Below are 18,696 nucleotides of genomic sequence, written 5' to 3'. Positions count from 1 at the left end.
AGCAGATTGATTTGTGTATTAAACCATATATATATATCAATATATATATATATATATGAGCATAGGACTGGAGAGTATTTGCACATATTTAACAATGTTATAAATAATGACGATACTTGAATGAATACACGATTATGTCATATGTCTGTACAAACATTACTTAAGAAAGTTTCAAGAAAGTTTTGGGACAATTGTTGTTTTGGATTGTTCTGGATGTAGAATAAAGTGTCACTGTCACTCTGAGTTGCTCAATAATATCCACAAAAGACATTCTCTCATCTCACTTTCCCATTAACACAAATGTTCATTTTATATTTGTCACCTGCTGATACAAGCTGTGAGTGTTTGTATTAGTTTCACTGTTCAAACTGGTGCAATCTTGGGCCTCTAATAGAGTTTTGAGTCTTTAAAACGACTTTAATAATATGAATCATGAAAATGATTCATTCAGACTTAACTGATTCGTTCAGTTGAATAGTTTGCCTAAGTGTGGAGCCTGACCCTGCTGCCATCTGAGGTAGACAACAAACCAAGGTAAGTAATTATATTAATTACTTTGTGTTGTTTTTTTAATGTACTTGTACTGTATGTCAGTGTTAAGTGTTGCTATTACATGTAAGAAAATGAGTGAACTGAACATGACTCACATACTCTGAACTTGTTCAACTCCTAACTGTGAGAAGTGAATCTCACTCATGCGTAAAAGATTCACTGATTTAAAATCTGTTGTCATGATTGACTCAAGTCAAGAGTCAAGTCAAGGCACATGGATCATTTTCAGTACACACAATCACAAAAAAAAGACTTACATAGATGTTAAAAACACGCACATATTAACATATAATGTAAATATACACCAATCAGCCATAATCTTAAAACCACTGGCGTAATAGTGTGTAGGTTTACCTTGTACCACCAAAACAGCTCTGAGGCATGGTCTCCACAACGCCTCTGAAGGTATGCTGTGGTATCTGGCACCAAAAGAGTAGCAGCAGATCCTGTAAGTTGTAAGATGGTCATCCATGGACTTTTTTGTTTGTCCAGCACATCCTACAAATGCTTAATCTGATTGAGATCTGGAGAATTTGTCAACACCATGAACTCTGTTGTTCTCGGAGAGGCCACTGACATGATGGAATATTTACACTGTAGACGTTTTTTTGGTCTAAGTCAATGTTTAGATAGGAGGTAGGTGTCAATGTAACATCCACATCAATGCCAGGAGCCAAGGCAGACCATGGCACAGAGCATTACACTGCAATACACTGCCTTCACCAGAATTGCTTATAATCACTTCAAATCTGTCACAAACTAAACAAGTTACTAGTTTTCCTGTTCTAGTATGAATTAGGAGCTTGTATCAGGTTAATGAAACAATTTCAAAGCAGTATTATATGTCATATCAAGTAAGTGAGCACATAAGAGGATGGAAGATGTACAACTGTATAACCAGTTTATCATTAATTCAAGACCAGTATCACTGCTCATTATGCTGTCTGGTTTTAGTTTTGTTCAAGCTACCAATTTATACTGAGTTTTTGCTGACATTTTATCATTTTTTTTCTGGAATCCAGACATGTCTGTCTCACAACTTGGTGCCATGACTCAGATGAACTATGTCATATCAGTTAGACTGATTCTGTATGAAACATCTGAAGCAAAAAAACAACCAATATTATATTAAAGATATAATATTTTATAGCTGGGTAAAACTGTCAGTGTAAGTGTGACAAGTAAGTAAGATCTCCCATCTCTTGGATGGGAAACCAGTGTAATTTAATAAAATAGCCAGACAGGAGCCAGTGGTAGGCTTTTGAGAGCACATGCATACATACAGACAGACAGACAGACAGACATACTTAGGACTTATATCACCTTGTCCACATAAATTTATTTGATCTTATTTATTTTCCCTTGCTATACTTTCTCATTAACATGCTGTGTTTCTTCAAGTCAAGCAAATCTATTTACCAATCTGCTGCGTCAAAGAGCAGCTGAACACACAATGGGAAAACTAACAGTGCCACTGATGTGTCTAATTCGATTAGCACAACACTGCTACACGGAACAAGTATTTACTAGATATGCGGAACAAGTGCACGGTCTGTCTGTCTGAATTAAATCAAGTTGCAGAGGAAATAAATTAAATATATGTCAGAACACGTTTAGGGATAGTACAACAAGCAGATACTAAAGAGAATATGTGAAGACAAGTGGATGAATAAATAAACATGACATCCTTAATGCCTGGTGTGTTATTTTGTACAGATTTGTCCTTACCCAAAAAAACAACAATCCTAAAAACAGGGTTGTATTTATTTTGTTTTCTATTGTTCAGACAAGTATAGACAACTAGACAGCTGTGCAACACCTAGGATTTAAATTTAAGCTCATAAATATTGACTATTTTACTGAATATAGTGATAGTGAAGATAATGGAGAAATGAAAACAGAAAAGAATAAATATCTTTTTTAACACGGAGGAAAAATATACAAAATTATGTCCAATGTATCGCACTGAATTATTCACTGAATTATTTATACAGATATGTGTATAACTCTTTTTAGGAGGACATGAGGAAATAGCAAACAGGACACTGCTACTAAACTGCCCCAAAAGTTTCCCTTTGTTTATTGCCCTACAAGACATGATGTCCTCGATGAAGATCACCCAAACCTCACGTACAGCACATGCATTACATATACACGCTATCACACACGTTTGCACACACGCACACAAGTGTATATCACCTTCATCAGCATTTTCTCCTTATCAGACAGACAGGAGTTTATCTGTGTGCAGTTACAGCATTTGATTTATTCATTCGTTTATTTCCATATCAGACCAAGTCCTCATTTATAACAGAAATGAAACATATTACACAAAGGTATACAACATTGGTATAATGCCTGTTTAGTTTATACTTTATTATGTATGCTATTTTTTCCCCCAACCTTTAAGAATGCTTTTGACAAAGGAAGAATGTATGAAATCATTGTCATGGCTAGGAAATCAACCCAGGAGCTGTTGCAAGCTTGTGATGCATGCCATTACACACATAACACCAGGCATGTTAACACAAGATTCCCAAGAGTGAAAGAGACTTCATTTTGACTCATTTCGTATGGAGACTTTTGGAACGACCTGTATAATATTTTCACAAAATGTTCCTTGTTGCCTTCTTTGTTGTTTTAGTATTGGCAGAAAATCAGGGTTGAAGAGTTATTTGCAATAGCACTCAATAATAATAAAAAATTCTGATCATGAGAAAATGCTTGGATAAGCAGTATATAAGAAATGTTAGACATTACACAATGGTTAATCTAAGCTCACCTGCTGCCTTTAAATCATGAGTAAAGTCAAATCAAACATGAACATTATTTCTACTCACAAATCTAACAGAGTTATGTCTGGGGTTTGTAAAACAGCACTCTGGCGACATCTACTGGTAAGGTTTGTGTTATTTCACAAAATAAAATAAAAAGTTACTTGCAGCTATTTTAATTGAAGTACAAACTGCATTGTGGTGAAGTATTGTTTTAGGCTTTCATAGGTATGATTATGGTTTAATGATTAATTTTGATGTAATTTCCGTATAAATAGCCTTTGAGAACTGGTATATTTTTCTTTCTGCTATGAATAACTGGTGCTAGGTACAAAGTCATGGTCATATATTTGTAACTTATACTTTTATTAAAAATAGAACTTAGCTATACAGGTAGGTACAGGAAAAATATATACACAATATATAAATATAGTTCATGTATGCAGACAGTTGACAGAACAGTATGACTATTATGAATAAAGTGCAGATAGGTGCTATCTTAGTGTAATATATGCAATGTTTGTAACTATGTAAATAAATAGTGTCTAAGAGCAGTGCATATGTGCAATAGCTGCTAAGAACATAACAGTATGAAACAGAACAGAAATGAAATATTAGTCATAAATATATGTAACAGATATGTACATTGCATATAAAACAGAACCCATTGGATAATATACAGTGTATGTACTTATAATATTGAGATTCCTAAAGATACTCTATAGTATATACTTTGGCTTGATCCAGAGTCTTAGGGAGTTTCTAGTCACACCCATTGCTTTTGGACAGACCTCTACCTCTCCGCCTTCTCTCCTGACTCTGAACTTCCAATGAACTTCAAGGCATCCATTTCATTTCAGCTTGTCTCGGGCAACATGGCAGCAATTCAGTCTCTTAAGCACAAAATCATGTAGGTGTCTGAACACATGTGTATTTAGCTTTTAAAAGATGGGCAGCAGCCTGGAGCAGAGCTGGCTCTGTGTCACTCTGAGTTTTCTGAAGGACGTTGAGGATGACGCTGAGTCCAATCAGAGACAGGATCAGGATCTCACACTGAAGGTCAACAGAAAGACAGAGGACATCACTCTTACAGCAGAAGACGGTAAAGATGGATCCAAACTTTGCTGATATGCAGAAATGGTGGAATGCCATGAATACTACTACTACTACTACTACTACTACTACTACTACTACTACTACTACTACTACTACTACTACTAATAATAATAATAATAATAATAATAATGCTTATAGTATATCGGTAATTTAAAATGTAAAACCTTAGGCATTTTAATTCCACTGCTGGCTAATATTTTTTAGACAAAATTCTACATAGGTGTAATTAGTGACTAACATCCTAACAGTATTGCAGAGGCAATTAATCTTGATTTAAGAATGAGTAAAACTCCTTGTGCAGCTAAAAAAAATCATTTGATTTAATATTTTGCACTGATAATGACTGTTAAATTAAATTTTTTGTATCATTATTCCTATACAATTAAAAAATAATAATATGAAGTATATGAAGAAGAAAAAGAAGTATTAAACAAAATATTTTTTACAATATATTTATGACTTTACATATATGTTTACATTAGTTGTATTCAGCAATCTATAGCATACACCATTTCTTCTTCTGTTTATATGAAGCTGAGGCCTGATGCTTAAAATGACCATAAAAGCATAAACTATAAACGTCACTAGTTTATTGCAATTTATTGATCTTTGATTATATTGTTTTGTTCTTATTTATATGCGAGAAAGCAACATTTAGCAACAAGTAACATTTTCAGTTACAAGGAATACTTCATCTTCCACGTATCTAGAATATAACCACAGCCAACAAGCGACACACTTTCTCTTTACTGAAAAATGAACTAACGCGTGTTTACTTAAATCTAACTTCTAATTGAAGTCTACAGTTGCACTGTGCTAACAGAGAGCAATTCGAACAATTATATGGTTTTATTGCGCATTAGAGCATTATAGCTCTAAAAAAAAACATGCAATGCGACGATGTGAAGAGAAAATGAGATGCTCTAGTCTAAGTAACTAATCTACAATGTCCATGTTGGTAACAATAAGTTCTTTGCTCTGACAAAAAGTCCAGTATCTAAAGAGATAAATAAGAAATTCATAATGTAATGTGAACGTATGTGAAAAACTGTTGCTTGTGTAAATGATCAGATAAGAATGAGGAGCACATAATTAAGTTATACTTTCTGAATGCAACCAGAATGCACTGCTTTAATAAAGATGGGTTTGCCTTAAGAAAGATTACAACAGATTGACGATACCATTCTGCATAATTTGTATGACAAGGGAAACGAGTGTCACCCAGATGAGGATGGTTTTCTTATGAGTCTGGTTCCTCTCAAGTGCTATACAAATAAAATCTACTTGAATTGTTCATACGAATGTATGACAAATATATACGTGTAATGAACATTAGTCCTAGTTTCTGCACGCTTGCACAGGCTTGTGGAGCTTTGAATGACTGGAACCTTCGGTGTAAGATTTATAGAATCATTTTGTTATTGTCTATTTTCAAAAACAGACTGATTTATTATACATCACAGCTCTTTTAATAAAGAGCTTTTCTTTACTTTGAAAAGAAGGCAAGAATTGTACTTGTCCTCATCACACCTTTGAAACCTTAAGTGCGCTTTAAAATGTTAATATATACACAAAGTATAGGCCGAAGCCTGGATTTTTAATTTATGTTTTAATTACATTAACTCATTGTACATGTCTGAGACATTCACATTTCCATGCAAAACATACACATCTAAGTAGAAAATATTTAGCTTCGATCCTTGTCACTAACCCACTGACAAGGCAATCGTTTGTCGTCTGTCGTTTGTAATTGCAAATAAAGAAAAAAGTCAAGTAAAGAGTGAAGCTTTTCTTGTCATTTCGACTGAATATCTATCATTCAGACCCCTTGTGCTACATAAAATGCAGAGCTACATAAGTACATTAACACAATTCTATATAAAGTGCATCTTATATATTGTAATAGCACAGAGGGATAAATACTACATACATGGACATGAAGAGATGTGCCTGCTTCACTCACTGCTCTCTTTACTCAGCTGGCCCTGTGTGTGTGTGTGTGTGTGTGTGTGTGTGTGTGTGTGTGTGTGTGTGTGTGTGTGTGTGTGTGTATGTATGTATGTACTGTATGTATGTATGTGTGTATGTGTGTGGGCATGTTTTTATAGGAATATCTAACAATTTTTACTTTGTGAAGACATTTGGTTTTACAAAATCTGCAGCTTACCCAAAAGGGTAGATTAAGGTGTAACATTAATTAGATATGTGTGTGCGTGTGTGCGTGTGTGTGTGTGTGTGTGTGTGTGTGTGTGTGTGTGTGTGTGGTCCAGCTGCTGTGTGATGCTGACAGTTAGTGAGGATTTACGGCGCTGCTGTGGAAGCTCAGAGGCCGCATGCTGGTTCTGCTCACCGAGCTCCAGTCTCGCGTGCACTGCTAGACTGTTTTCCTTTGCTACGGTACACTGCTCTGCTCTTGGCGCACAGGATCAGATAGTGTGGCCATGTACAGCACATACCAAATCCCATACCAAGGATTATTGTATAAATGATTACGCATCAGGTGGTCACCGCTGTCTCTTCTACACTCTTACCTAGCTAAAGCCCAGCTCTGTAACTTAAGCACTGATATTGTGGCTTTAAAACTTGTTTGAGGAACATCTTCAGAGCTGTAGGGTCACCTTGAAGGGTTTAATATTTTTTTCTATGAAAGTGAACTTTCATGGACGTGTCCAAGACTTGTCCTATATCCAATCTCAGACAACTGTGGAAAAGTTGGAGGACTTAAACATATCCTCACTGTCAATTTAGGAGACTTGTCTACATCTTAAGCTGAGAAATAATTCAATGGAGGCTGTGGTCATGTATGTAGTAAGACCAGAACAGACTGTTTGCTGTCTGCTTTAACACAACTTATTTTACAAACATGCCACTTGTCCACAAGAGACTGGTGTCCGGAGACATATGTTGTCGCTGTCCTTGCTGCCAGCTGCTCCCTGTTTGGGGTCACCACAGCCATCATCTGATCCACGTATTTGATTTTGGTACAGGTTTTACATAGGAAGCCCTTCGTGACACAACCCTCCCATTTTATCCTGGCTTGGGTCTGGCACTGAGATTTGTGCATTTCATAATTATTCACAGTTCCCAGGTCCTCGGTTTGATCCTGAGCTTGAACTGCTCTCTGTGTAGAGTTTGATGTGTCTATATGGATTTCTTCCATTTTCTACTCACATCTACAAAAAACATGCATGGAGCTGGATTGGCTAAGCTCAAATGCCCTTAGAAGTGAATGATTGCTCAGGGTGAAGTCCTTTCTTTTGCCCAGTGTTTCCAAAATAGGCTCCAGATCCATTTGACCAGGTACTGTAGATTACTTACAGTTTCTAATAGTTAAATTCATCTTTTGATAGACTCCAGTCAGCATGATTTATGCTTCACTATACTATTAATTTAGATATTAGGTAGTCGTAACTAATCACTGATTTAGGCTCCTCTAGCCTGAAAAGTCCTGGCTTAGATGTTACAAATGTCTTCTAGATTTTGAGATAACTGATAGCTGTTGATTTGATGTCGGATTTTCTGTATGATTTCTTTCAGGTAATGGAGCCTGTGTCGTTAAGTTCTCCATCACGAGAGAGACGGAGTGTTGTCGAGTGGGAACTCAGGGCTTCCTTGTAACAGTGGGTTGTGCGAGCATCCTACTGCGGTTCAAAACACAGACAGGTGAACGTTTTAATAAATTGTTTCATATCTTGAAGTGCAAGATAAAAATGGGAATCTTTCGTTTCGTACCTTGCTGGTGCACATAAAATGAGTTGGAAATATTGGCCATTTGTGTTTCACTTAATTGGCTTTAAAAATAAGCATTATGTATCTCTTCATAATCACTGAACAATGATGTCTATTTCAGCGCAAAAAGTCCCTGTTTAAAGTTCTACATCTCAACACTCTTCATTCTCAGTCATTTCACTTTGAACCTGAGGGCTGAACTGTGCTTTAACATGCCTGAGAAATCGTACACCATCCTGGTGTTTGGCGTGTATTCAGAATACATTACTCATCATCATGCTGTAGAAGTGTGATATCCTCATCTTATTCAAACATCATTTATCCTCCAGAATTTCAGACTTTCCACAGAATGATAAGGGCATGGATCGACAACGGCAGAGAGCTGTCAGCGTTCGATCAGAGGACAGAGAGCTCATCAGCCCTCCAGTACTTCCAGGTAATATCCAACAGTGTGTAAAATCACTACACACAAATATTTCTCAAAGTATGAAAGGAACAGTAAAAAAAAAAAAAAAAAAAAAAAGAATCAATTTGAGAAAAAACCTAAACACAGATTTCAGGTATTAACAGTAACTTAGTGACACAAGAACGTGGACAAACGTTAAGTATTTGCTAACCAATGACAAGTACCGTATGACCCGAAGATCTCAAAACATTAGCTAGCATCACAAGAAGTATGGACTAAAATTCAATGGGAAAGTTGCAGAAAAATAATCAACGTCAAGGTGCCATAAGTGATGTGAAGCTTTATAAGTTTCTATTACCACCCTGAAGGTGATTTACTGTTTTATATCACAACAATTTGTCAATGATTTTTATACTTTTAAACGTATTAAATAACGACATATCATACTTTAATAAAACAATTATATTAACAGGCAAAAGGGGAAAATTGTGAAAATGATTTTTTTTGGCTTTAAAGTCTTTACTTTGTAACACAAATATAAAATAGACCATACAAAAAAAATAAAAGAATTCAATCTCTATTTACCTTTTGCAGTTTTATGGCTGTCTTTCACAGCAGCAGAACATGCTTCAGGATTTCCTGAGAACAGCCACGTACCAAAAAGCCATTTTAGTGAACGACATTGACTTCAGAGATAAAGTTAGTAAAGAATTTCTGATCTTTGTGACTTTTTATTATTTGTTTAGGTTCATCATTTTTCATCATTGTCTTTCTTTATACAGGTGGTGCTTGATGTTGGCTGTGGAACAGGGATTTTGTCCTTTTTTGCCATCCAGGCTGGAGCTAGGAAAGTGTATGCAGTGGAGGCCAGTTCTGTAGCCAAACACGCGGAAGTACTTATCACTTCACTGGATTTGCCTCCCTGATTTCATTCTCCCTGATGAGTGTTCTTGGCAAACTGGGTCATGATCACACACTATAACTCACTCAGTACTGTGAAAATAAGTTCCATTTGTGGTCAAGGTGATAGATCTGAGGAAATATCTAACAAGGCTCATGAGTACAGAGCTTACAATGCTGATCTGAAAGCATGGCATTCTGATTACTTAATGGCTTATGGACAGATCTAGCATTTGTGTGTGATGAAAAGGGCTACGAGGACATAATGAAAGGAAGCATACTTTCATGCATGGTTAGGATGCTTGCTGGACAGTCAGGCATAGTTTACACTCGATTTTTGCTCACTTTTCATCGGTAACGGTTTTAAAATACAACCAGATGTGTTTCGTATCATTTCCAGTGCACTACTAGAAAATCTGCCAAGTACAGCTTCTAGGTTTAATTTTCATCTTTGTTTAGAAATTGCAATAAAGGCACGTCATGCTATCTTGGCTTCCTGGGTGATTATTATCAGCATTTTTTACATTTTTGCTCATGTTGCTGCATGCACCCTAAATGGTCTGTGATTGTGTGTGTGTGTGTGTGTGTGTGTGTGTGTGTGTGTGTGTGTGTGTGTGTGTGTGTGTGTGTGTGTGTGTGTGTGTGTGTGTATTTTGATGGAGGAAAAATGTAAAAAAATTAGTTAATTAAACAGAAACTTATGCCAGATAATAATGTAGATTAACTAACTGAGACATGTCTATATCTCTCAGGTACTAGTGAGGAGTAATGGAATGTCGGACAGGATCACGGTGCTTGCTGGAAAGATCGAGGAGGTGTCCTGCCTTGAGAAAGTAGACGTCATAATCTCAGAACCCATTGGCTATATGCTTCTCAATGAGAGGATGCTGGAGAGTTATTTACACTCCAAAAAATGGTTGAAGCCTAAAGGTTTGTGGAGGTGTAGGATAACCGACACAGAAATGAGTAACCTTTATTGAATGGGTTTCAGCCAAACTCATCAATTAATAACAATAATTCCTGTTTATTTCACAGTACATTTGTACACTCACTTCCCATTTTAAACATGCATTAAATTGAATCCGATCAGCCATTCATGTGGCAGTTGTGCACTGCATAATGAAAGAATGGGATTTTACATTTACACATATGACAGATGCTTTTATCCAGAATGACTTACATTTTTATATAATTTTAGACAACTGAAGGCTACAGTGACTAATATATCCACTCTTTACAACCATGGTGAGCAGAAAAGTATCTCAGAATGCACAACACATCAAACTTTGAGGCAGGCAGACTAAAGCAGCATAAGTTCACACAGCACTCCTGTCAGGCAGGAAGAGGCATCTGAGTGTACAGTGTGTGCAGGCTCACGGAAACTGTACAGTTGCAGTTGCTAATAGAAAAGAAAAACATGATCTGTTCTTTAAAATATCTGCTGCTACATTTACAGCATTTATCAGACACCCTTATCCAGAGCAACTTACATTTTATCTCATTTTTATACAACTGAGCATTAAATGTCTTGCTCGGGGGCCCAGCAGTGGCAACCTTCCAATTGGTAGCCCAACACCTTACCCACTAGGCTACAACATCCCTACATGACTGGCTAATTGGATAATTGTAAGAATTAGCAGATTTACAGAAAAATGTATATCACTGTCACTGGTTGAATGGAATATTTCTTTTTTATGGTAAGGTATGATGTTCCCCACCTTCAGTGACATCCACCTGGCCCCATTTACAGATGAGCAGCTTTACTTGGAGCACCACGCACGCTCCAACTTCTGGTAACTAATCTCAACATCACACCATTAGTAGTCTTTATAGTCTTCAGCGAATAACCTGAGGTGGGAAAGTGCAAAGATTTTTTATACAAGCCATACTAGCCTACAATTCACGTTAACATACATTTATATGAAGTTGTATAAAATGGTTTAATGTGGTATACAACATTTTTGTGTATCTGTAAACAGAAAATACTTTCCTAGTTGCTAGTAATGATTCTTTAGTTCATTAATACAAAAGCCTGCTCTTGGAAATCTTGTAGGTGACTTGGTTGGGCTCATATTCTTACTAATACTCAAACATTCCTCTTGTCCATGGATGATGGGTTGAGGAGAAATACCAGTGTTTTAACAGACCATACCTGACCCCTCCTCGACCCTCACAGTTCTTCTTACCATGGCTCCGTGCTTCCCTCTGAATGTTTATAGTCTCCACCATAGTTTATTTGATGCCTCCCAAGGGCCTGGAGTTGGCCGTCACAGAGAAACGGCAGTCGGCCCACCACCCACAGCCAAGGTTCTGCTCATATGGTACTGTGACCTGTAACAAGCCTTCTTCCTGCTGCTGTATGCTCCAGCGCACTACAATCCTGACTCATTGCAAAGAGACAGGGTGTCCAGCATCTCTATTTCTCTCTGAGTTAACCAAGCAAATTGCTGAGAAGGTGCTGACCCTGATTTTACCTGTAATCAGATATTAGGGGAATCTGCCCAAGCAAGCCACTGTCTCAACTTTGTGGAAACTTACAAGTAAAATTGATTTTAATAAAGATTAAATTCATCTATCATATATAGACCAAAACATGTAGAAAAAGATTGTGCTTTTTTTATTTTTTTTATTTTATACAAAGTTTTTCAAACTTAAAAGGAAAATATTTTTTGTTTATTTCGAGACGATATGTATTTACCAATAGAACGAGAATATTTCAAGCATAAAATGAGAAAAAATGATCCTATTTCTCAAAATAGGTCTAATACACAGTACATGCTTTATATCTCTATCTCATGATATTTCTGTGAATGAATAAAGTATGAATATTAGATGTTATTGAACGTTAAAGGGTTAGCAGGAAAGCAGTAGATCAGGTTCACAAACCGGAATATACTGTATACTGTTTTTATTCCCATACCTACTAACCACACATGATGTTTCTTTTTCTATCCTCATGTCCATTTTTTCTCTAAAACTCTGAGGAATATTTTATCAGCAATCCTGAAACAGAGACTCTAAATGATTAAGACGGTTGTTCAAACTCTGCGAATCGGATTTATAAAGAAGTTTGACATGTTTAATAATTATGACTTAAGTCTGTTTCTCATCAGAGGTTTCCTTTGCTTCACTGAGTCTTTAGCTTTGTATAAAATTGACCATGTCTAGATGTGGAACACGGGGTGAGAGACAAGTCATCAGATCATATTATTATTTTTTCCATTGCTTGAAGCTCTGGGTTTTGTGTTTCTTAACCAATTTGTATGTCTTTCAGCTCTCGTTCTTTTCTGTCGATTTCCAGCTTCACAATGTACAGCTTTTATCTTTAAGCTACAGAGATATTGGCTTTAATTGCTGGTTATTTTAATAACATAATGTTGTGATGTTTTGCAACTTGCAGTCTGTCTGTCAGTTTTGATAAGCTTAGACCTTGTGAATGCACTTCTCTCTTTTTCTCCAAGGTTACTTTGATATGGACATTATTATGTATTTATTGTGCTGATAAACACTGAAATAAATGTCTCTGCAGGCTCCAGAGCTCTTTCTACGGTGTAAACCTGAGTGGCCTCCATCCTGCAGCCATGGATGAGTTCTTCAGACAACCAATTGTGGTTTGTATCCACATTTAGCATCCACGTTCCACATAAATTTCTGTCTTTAAAATGTTTGTTCATCAAAATGATTTAAATGAATGGTTCTGTCTTTTCCAGGATACGTTTGATACTCAGATTCTGATGGCAAGGTCTGTAAAACACAGCATTAACTTCATGGAAGCAAAAGAAGAGGACTTGCACAGGTATAGAATTATATAATCATTTCTAAAGCGTACTTACAAATAAAATAATAATTGGTGGCTCTTTGTTTCATCAGGATAGAAATTCCCTTTGTTTTCAAACTCATGCAGTCAGGACTGATTCATGGACTTGCGTTTTGGTTTGATGTGGCGTTTGTCGGCTCAAGGTGAGAATTGATTTGAACTGATTATGCTCTCAGTTAGGGGGCACGGTGACTTAGTGGTTAGCACGTTCGCCTCACACCTCCCTGGTTCGATTCCCGCCTCCGCCTTGTGTGTAGAGTTTGCATGTTCTCCCTGTGCCTCGGGGGTTTCCTCCGGGTACTCTGGTTTCCTCCCCAAAGACATGCATGGTAGGTTGATTGGCATCTCTGGAAAATTGTCTGTAGTGTGTGAGTGTGTGAGTGAATGAGAGTGTGTGTGCCCTGCGATGGGTTGGCACTCCGTCCAGGGTGTATCCTGCCTTGATGCCCGATGACGCCTGATGACGCCTGGCACAGGCTCCCCATGACCCGAGAAGTTCAGACAAGCGGTAGAAAATGAATGAATGAATGCTCTCAGGTATACAGTCAGAGTCAAATCTAATGAACTGGTCATTATGTTGTACTCCAAAGGACAACAGTGTGGCTGTCCACTGCACCGCATGAGCCACTGTCTCACTGGTACCAGGTCCGATGTCTCCTACAGACACCTCTGTTTGCCAAAACAGGCCAGACGCTATCTGGACAGGTTCTATTAATTGCCAATAAGAGGTATTATATGCAAAATGTGCAATATCTACATTTCAGTGTGCAATATACTGTACATTTCAATATAAATATACATTTTAATAATCAAGGAAATACATTCATTAGCAAACTTTTGTATATTTTATAGTGCTGTTTACCGTCTCTTTAACCATTTTAATTTAACTCCCTATCATAAGTGTTATGTTTAAATTGTTTCTCTCTAAGAGTTGCCATATACAATGTATACTGTATACAAGGACAATAAAGTACCTTACCTTACCTTACCTTAGAGATACAATGACTTTATTAACCACCTGTGATGTTTTCTTTGATCCTTTTGAAATTCACAATTTTCCATCTTTCTTATTTGACAGGCAGAGCTATGACATTCATATCACAGCTGTAATTGATGAATCTGGCTTTAAATCTGGCAACACATTGGACCTTAAAAACCTCTTCTTTCGGTAGGCATCACACTAACACTTTATATCACAAGCACGGGCTCTGGTTGGTTCAGAATGACTAATTTTCTATTTGTACTTAAAACAGACACCACAAAACATGCTTTTTAAGCTTTTAATACTTTTAAGCTTTTAAATTTTCTTTTAGTATTTTTAGTTCAGTTTTTATTATTATTATTATTATTATTATTATTATTATTATTATTATTATTATTATTATTATTATTATTATTATTTTATTGTTTTATTATAGGATCCCCAAGCATATTATTTTCTCCTTCTAATAATTATATAAATGAAATATTAGATATATTGGGTATAATTAAAATAAAATTCCATTTACGGTTGTTTTCTAAGATCTAAGTCAGTAGTGTAGCTTTTTTCATAGAACTTGAGGGAAATGTATTTATTTATTTATTTATTAGTTTATTATTATTATTATTATTATTATTGTTGTTATTGGTGATATTTTTATTAATAATTGTTATTAATAATATTTTTAATAACAACAGAAACAACAACAGGGGGGCACGGTGGCTTAGTGGGTAGCACGTTCGCCTCACACCTCCAGGGTCGGGGTTCGATTCCCGCCTCCGCCTTGTGTGTGTGGAGTTTGCATGTTCTCCCCGTGCCTCGGGGGTTTCCTCCGGGTACTCCGGTTTCCTCCCCCGGTCCAAAGACATGCATGGTAGGTTGATTGGCATCTCTGGAAAAATTGTCCGTAGTGTGTGATTGCGTGAGTGAATGAGTGTGTGTGTGTGCCCTGTGATGGGTTGGCACTCCGTCCAGGGTGTATCCTGCCTTGATGCCCGATGACGCCTGAGATAGGCACAGGCTCCCCGTGACCCGAGGTAGTTCGGATAAAGCGGTAGAAAATGAATGAATGAAGAAACAACAACAATAATAATAAAAAAAAACATTTTCTGGCTTTTGTGAAAAACTGATGAAAAGGTGGCATTAATCATATATTATATCTTTTAAATTCTAACTTAAAAACAAATGTTCTATTTTTTTTGTTAGTCCTACAAGGGAATGTTTTCTGGGTTTTCAGGGTAGTTTAGAAAGTGTGTATTTACTACACATGAAACTCATAACACTACTAAACAGACAGAAAATCTACTTCAACCTGAAATGTCCTAATGGTGTGTAGGAATGCTGACTGACACTTACCTTTACTGCTATCTAGTGGTGGCATCTTGTGATTTTTGCCTTGAGAAGCCCCACACAGTTATATTTGCTGATATAAACAACAGTGTCTTAATCTCATTATGAAAATTAGTTACTAAAGTATTACCCATGGATTACATACTTATCAAAATTATAAATCTATTTTTCAGAAGTATGCAACGGCAAACGGTTCTGTTCATTACATACGTGTGTATGTGTGTGCCTGTTTAGGATGCCAGGGTGGCTGCAGATGTAAAGAGCCCACAGCAGTAAAGAGCATTAAGTGAGGATTGGCAGAGTAGTCAGTGCCACAGTGGCTGGAAAAGCATCATCCGTGGAGTAGGCTGGGTAAAGTAAAGTCACATGAAGCTGCAGTGGTAGTTATTAAAAAAATAAAAAGAACAAAAACTAAAATATTTACATGGTATTATAATTTACTATAATCATTTACAATGATCAATACATATATTAATATAATAAAACTATAATAATTTACATAATTTACATTTACAATAATAAAAAAAAAATACAGATTTGCTATTACTACTTTAGTTCTTAAAACTGCAAATTTTCCAGAACTGAATATATTACTTATAATTATATGATTTTATATGCATTATTATTATTATTATTATTATTATTATTATTATTATTATTATTATTATTATTATTATTATTATACCAAATAATTCTAAACGCTTCTTCTCCAGGAGTTTTTAAGCTTCATGCTTCAAGCCAATTTAGTGACATTTCTGATAGTTTTCCTGTTATGAGAGCATGAAATGGCAAAATTTCCATTGATTGCCATTGATTATTTTGGATCTAGAACCCTTAAACTTTTCTACATTCAAAGTCAGAATAGTCGTTCAGTTTTCCTGTACTGCATGCTCAAACATCCCAAAAAATCTCATTCACTCACACTGACAGAATGTTCAGAGCCTGATTCGGGAATGTTCATGATTCAAACTCCAGCTGTCAAATCTCACACACAAAGCCCCTCTTCTCTCCCTCAGTGAAGCTGTAACAGAGCCTTTCGATTCATAAATGCCACACATTCTCTATCTATCTGTCTAACAATATACCAGTAATGGGCACACACTTACTGAACTCTACACTTAACCGTTAGGACCCCAATCAACCGTTAGGACCCTGTGATCTACCATTCAACCAGTAGCTGTTTATTTTTCTGTCTGTCTTTCTTTCCTTCAAAATGTATTCATGTTTATGAAACAGTTACAAACTTTCTGGTTTTCTCAAGCGAGCTCATTTGTCCTAACACATTTTACCTATCTATGTATAATGTTGTAGCATTAAAGTATTTAAAGACAAACAAAAAGTAAAAATAAAATCACATTGACTCCAGTGCCACTGAAAGACCCACCTTTCCTGTACTTGTAAATTTATTATCAATTCTACAACAAATATTAGAGTAAAAATGTAAAGAATTAGAAATGAGTTCTTGAATATCATCATTATCTATATTAAATTTCTTTCTCTTTTTTTGGTAAAAGTCACTTGTGGCATTTAAATGTGAGATGACTTTGTACAATTCAGACATTGACATCTGATGGGTTTTAAAGGTTAAAGAGTCCAGTCAAATGCCCGAGTAGTTGAGATTCATTGTTAAAGACTCTAACCCTCAAGTAGTTATGTTCTGAACAATTTTATATGTAATGCGCTGAAGGTCTGGTATCTTGTTAAAATGAATTTCTCTCTCTCTCTCTCTCTCTCTCAGAGAGAGAGAAGAGAGAGAAAGATAGAGAGAAAAAGAGAGAGAGAGAGAAAAGAGAAAGAGGGGAAGAAGAGATGGGGGGAGAAGAGAAGAGCGAAAGGGGGAGAGAAGAGAAGGGCGAGAGGAGTAGGGAAAAGAGGGAGAGAGGTGGGAAGAGAGAGGGGGAGAGAAGAAGAGGAAGAAGAGAGCGAGAGAGAGAGAGAAAGCGAAGAGGGAAGAGGAGAGGGGGAAAAAAGAGAAGAGAGAAAGGGGGAGAGAGAGCGGGAGAGAGAGAGAGAGGAGAGAGAGGGAGCGAATAGAGAGAGAGAGAGAGAGAGAGAAGAGAGAGTTTTTTCTTTTCTCCTCTCCTCTCTCTCTTTTTCTCTCCTCTCCTTTCTCTCTCTCTCTCTCTCTCTCTCTCTCTCTCTCTCTCTCTCTCTCTCTCTCTCTCTCTCTCTCAGGTATGCTTAATTCACCATTCGTTGCTGGGATTTCCAGTCTGCTCTGAAATCCACATGAAATCATACAAATGTTAATTTTATTTTCAGCATTCAAACAGATGCTGTATGTGCAACATTTCTATTCGCATCCATTTAATAATAATTCATATTACATAACTGTAAAAACCTTTATAAATTTCATGAATGTGTGTATATAATCCTTCCTTGCTATCATAATTCTAACTAAGGATTTTTAGATTTTAGACTGATTTATCTTACATCAAAAATATTTCCCCAATGATGTTTTATTAGACATAACTTTTTAACTCAATTTATTACTACAAACTGAGTGACTGTATGCATCGACTCCCTTTTTACTCTGTAATGCTGATTTTTCAAATAAAACATAAATGAAAAAATGTGTAAACTCTTTCTTGATATTTCAAACTACAGCTAACAGGTGGCTGTTTGTATTTATATAATAATTAAATATATAAATAAGACAAAATAAGGCTGGAACATATATTAATTCTTTACAGTTGTAGAAAATGATGTTCATTCAAAGGTGTTTAATTTTATTTCTGGAAATATTTTACGTTATATATCATAATTAAAGCCTTTACAAATTCTGCTATATTTTGAAGCTATTGTCATGTTTACAAAATTGCCAAGACAAGTCGTGTGACGTCATCACAACGCACAGGTTTCTACACTGGCAGGAGTTTTAAAGAATCATGTGATTTCGCAATTTTCACCAATTCAGATGTTAAGAAAAAATTAAGCATTTACAGCCGCAACAATCACAAGACAAACAAAAGCAAAAAAAGACAAAAACAAACAAAAGACACAAAAGAACTGATTACGTGCTTTTATTTTAGCAGTTGAAATTTAGAACGTAAAGCAAATATTTGTGTCGTGA

General features: G+C 36.1%; 2 protein-coding genes across 6 annotated transcripts in view; both read left to right on the top strand.

The window, feature by feature from the left end:
* LOC113639256 (caspase-3-like) overlaps window positions 1-237 on the top strand; it is a 3,420-nt gene extending 3,183 nt beyond the window's left edge. Inside the window, exon 4 of the mRNA XM_027140996.2 lies at window positions 1-237. This exon is cut by the window's left edge and continues 443 nt beyond it. The gene's annotated coding sequence lies outside the window, so the exon portion shown is untranslated.
* Window positions 238-4,167: 3,930 nt separating this feature from the next.
* carm1l (coactivator-associated arginine methyltransferase 1, like) lies at window positions 4,168-18,176 on the top strand. Of its 5 annotated transcripts, none has more exons than XM_027141011.2 (14): window positions 4,168-4,428; window positions 7,980-8,105; window positions 8,501-8,607; window positions 9,196-9,276; window positions 9,360-9,470; window positions 10,230-10,407; window positions 11,180-11,270; window positions 13,007-13,088; window positions 13,188-13,273; window positions 13,348-13,437; window positions 13,885-14,022; window positions 14,373-14,462; window positions 15,858-15,974; window positions 17,799-18,176. In XM_027141011.2, exons 1-13 carry the CDS (start codon window positions 4,275-4,277, stop codon window positions 15,880-15,882), a joined length of 1,359 nt encoding a protein of 452 aa, XP_026996812.2. In that variant the 5' UTR covers window positions 4,168-4,274; the 3' UTR covers window positions 15,883-15,974; window positions 17,799-18,176. The 5 variants fall into 5 exon arrangements, with proteins under 5 accessions (XP_026996812.2, XP_026996811.2, XP_026996809.2 ...); XM_027141010.2 differs by having other exon boundaries at window positions 9,193-9,276; XM_027141008.2 differs by having other exon boundaries at window positions 9,172-9,276.
* The last annotated feature ends 520 nt before the right edge of the window (window positions 18,177-18,696 follow it).

This window comes from Tachysurus fulvidraco, chromosome 20, assembly GCF_022655615.1.
Source record: "Tachysurus fulvidraco isolate hzauxx_2018 chromosome 20, HZAU_PFXX_2.0, whole genome shotgun sequence".
Classification (NCBI taxonomy): Eukaryota; Metazoa; Chordata; class Actinopteri; order Siluriformes; family Bagridae; genus Tachysurus; species Tachysurus fulvidraco.
Note: the sequence above shows the minus strand (reverse complement) of the source record. Positions and strands in the feature narration are given on the sequence as shown.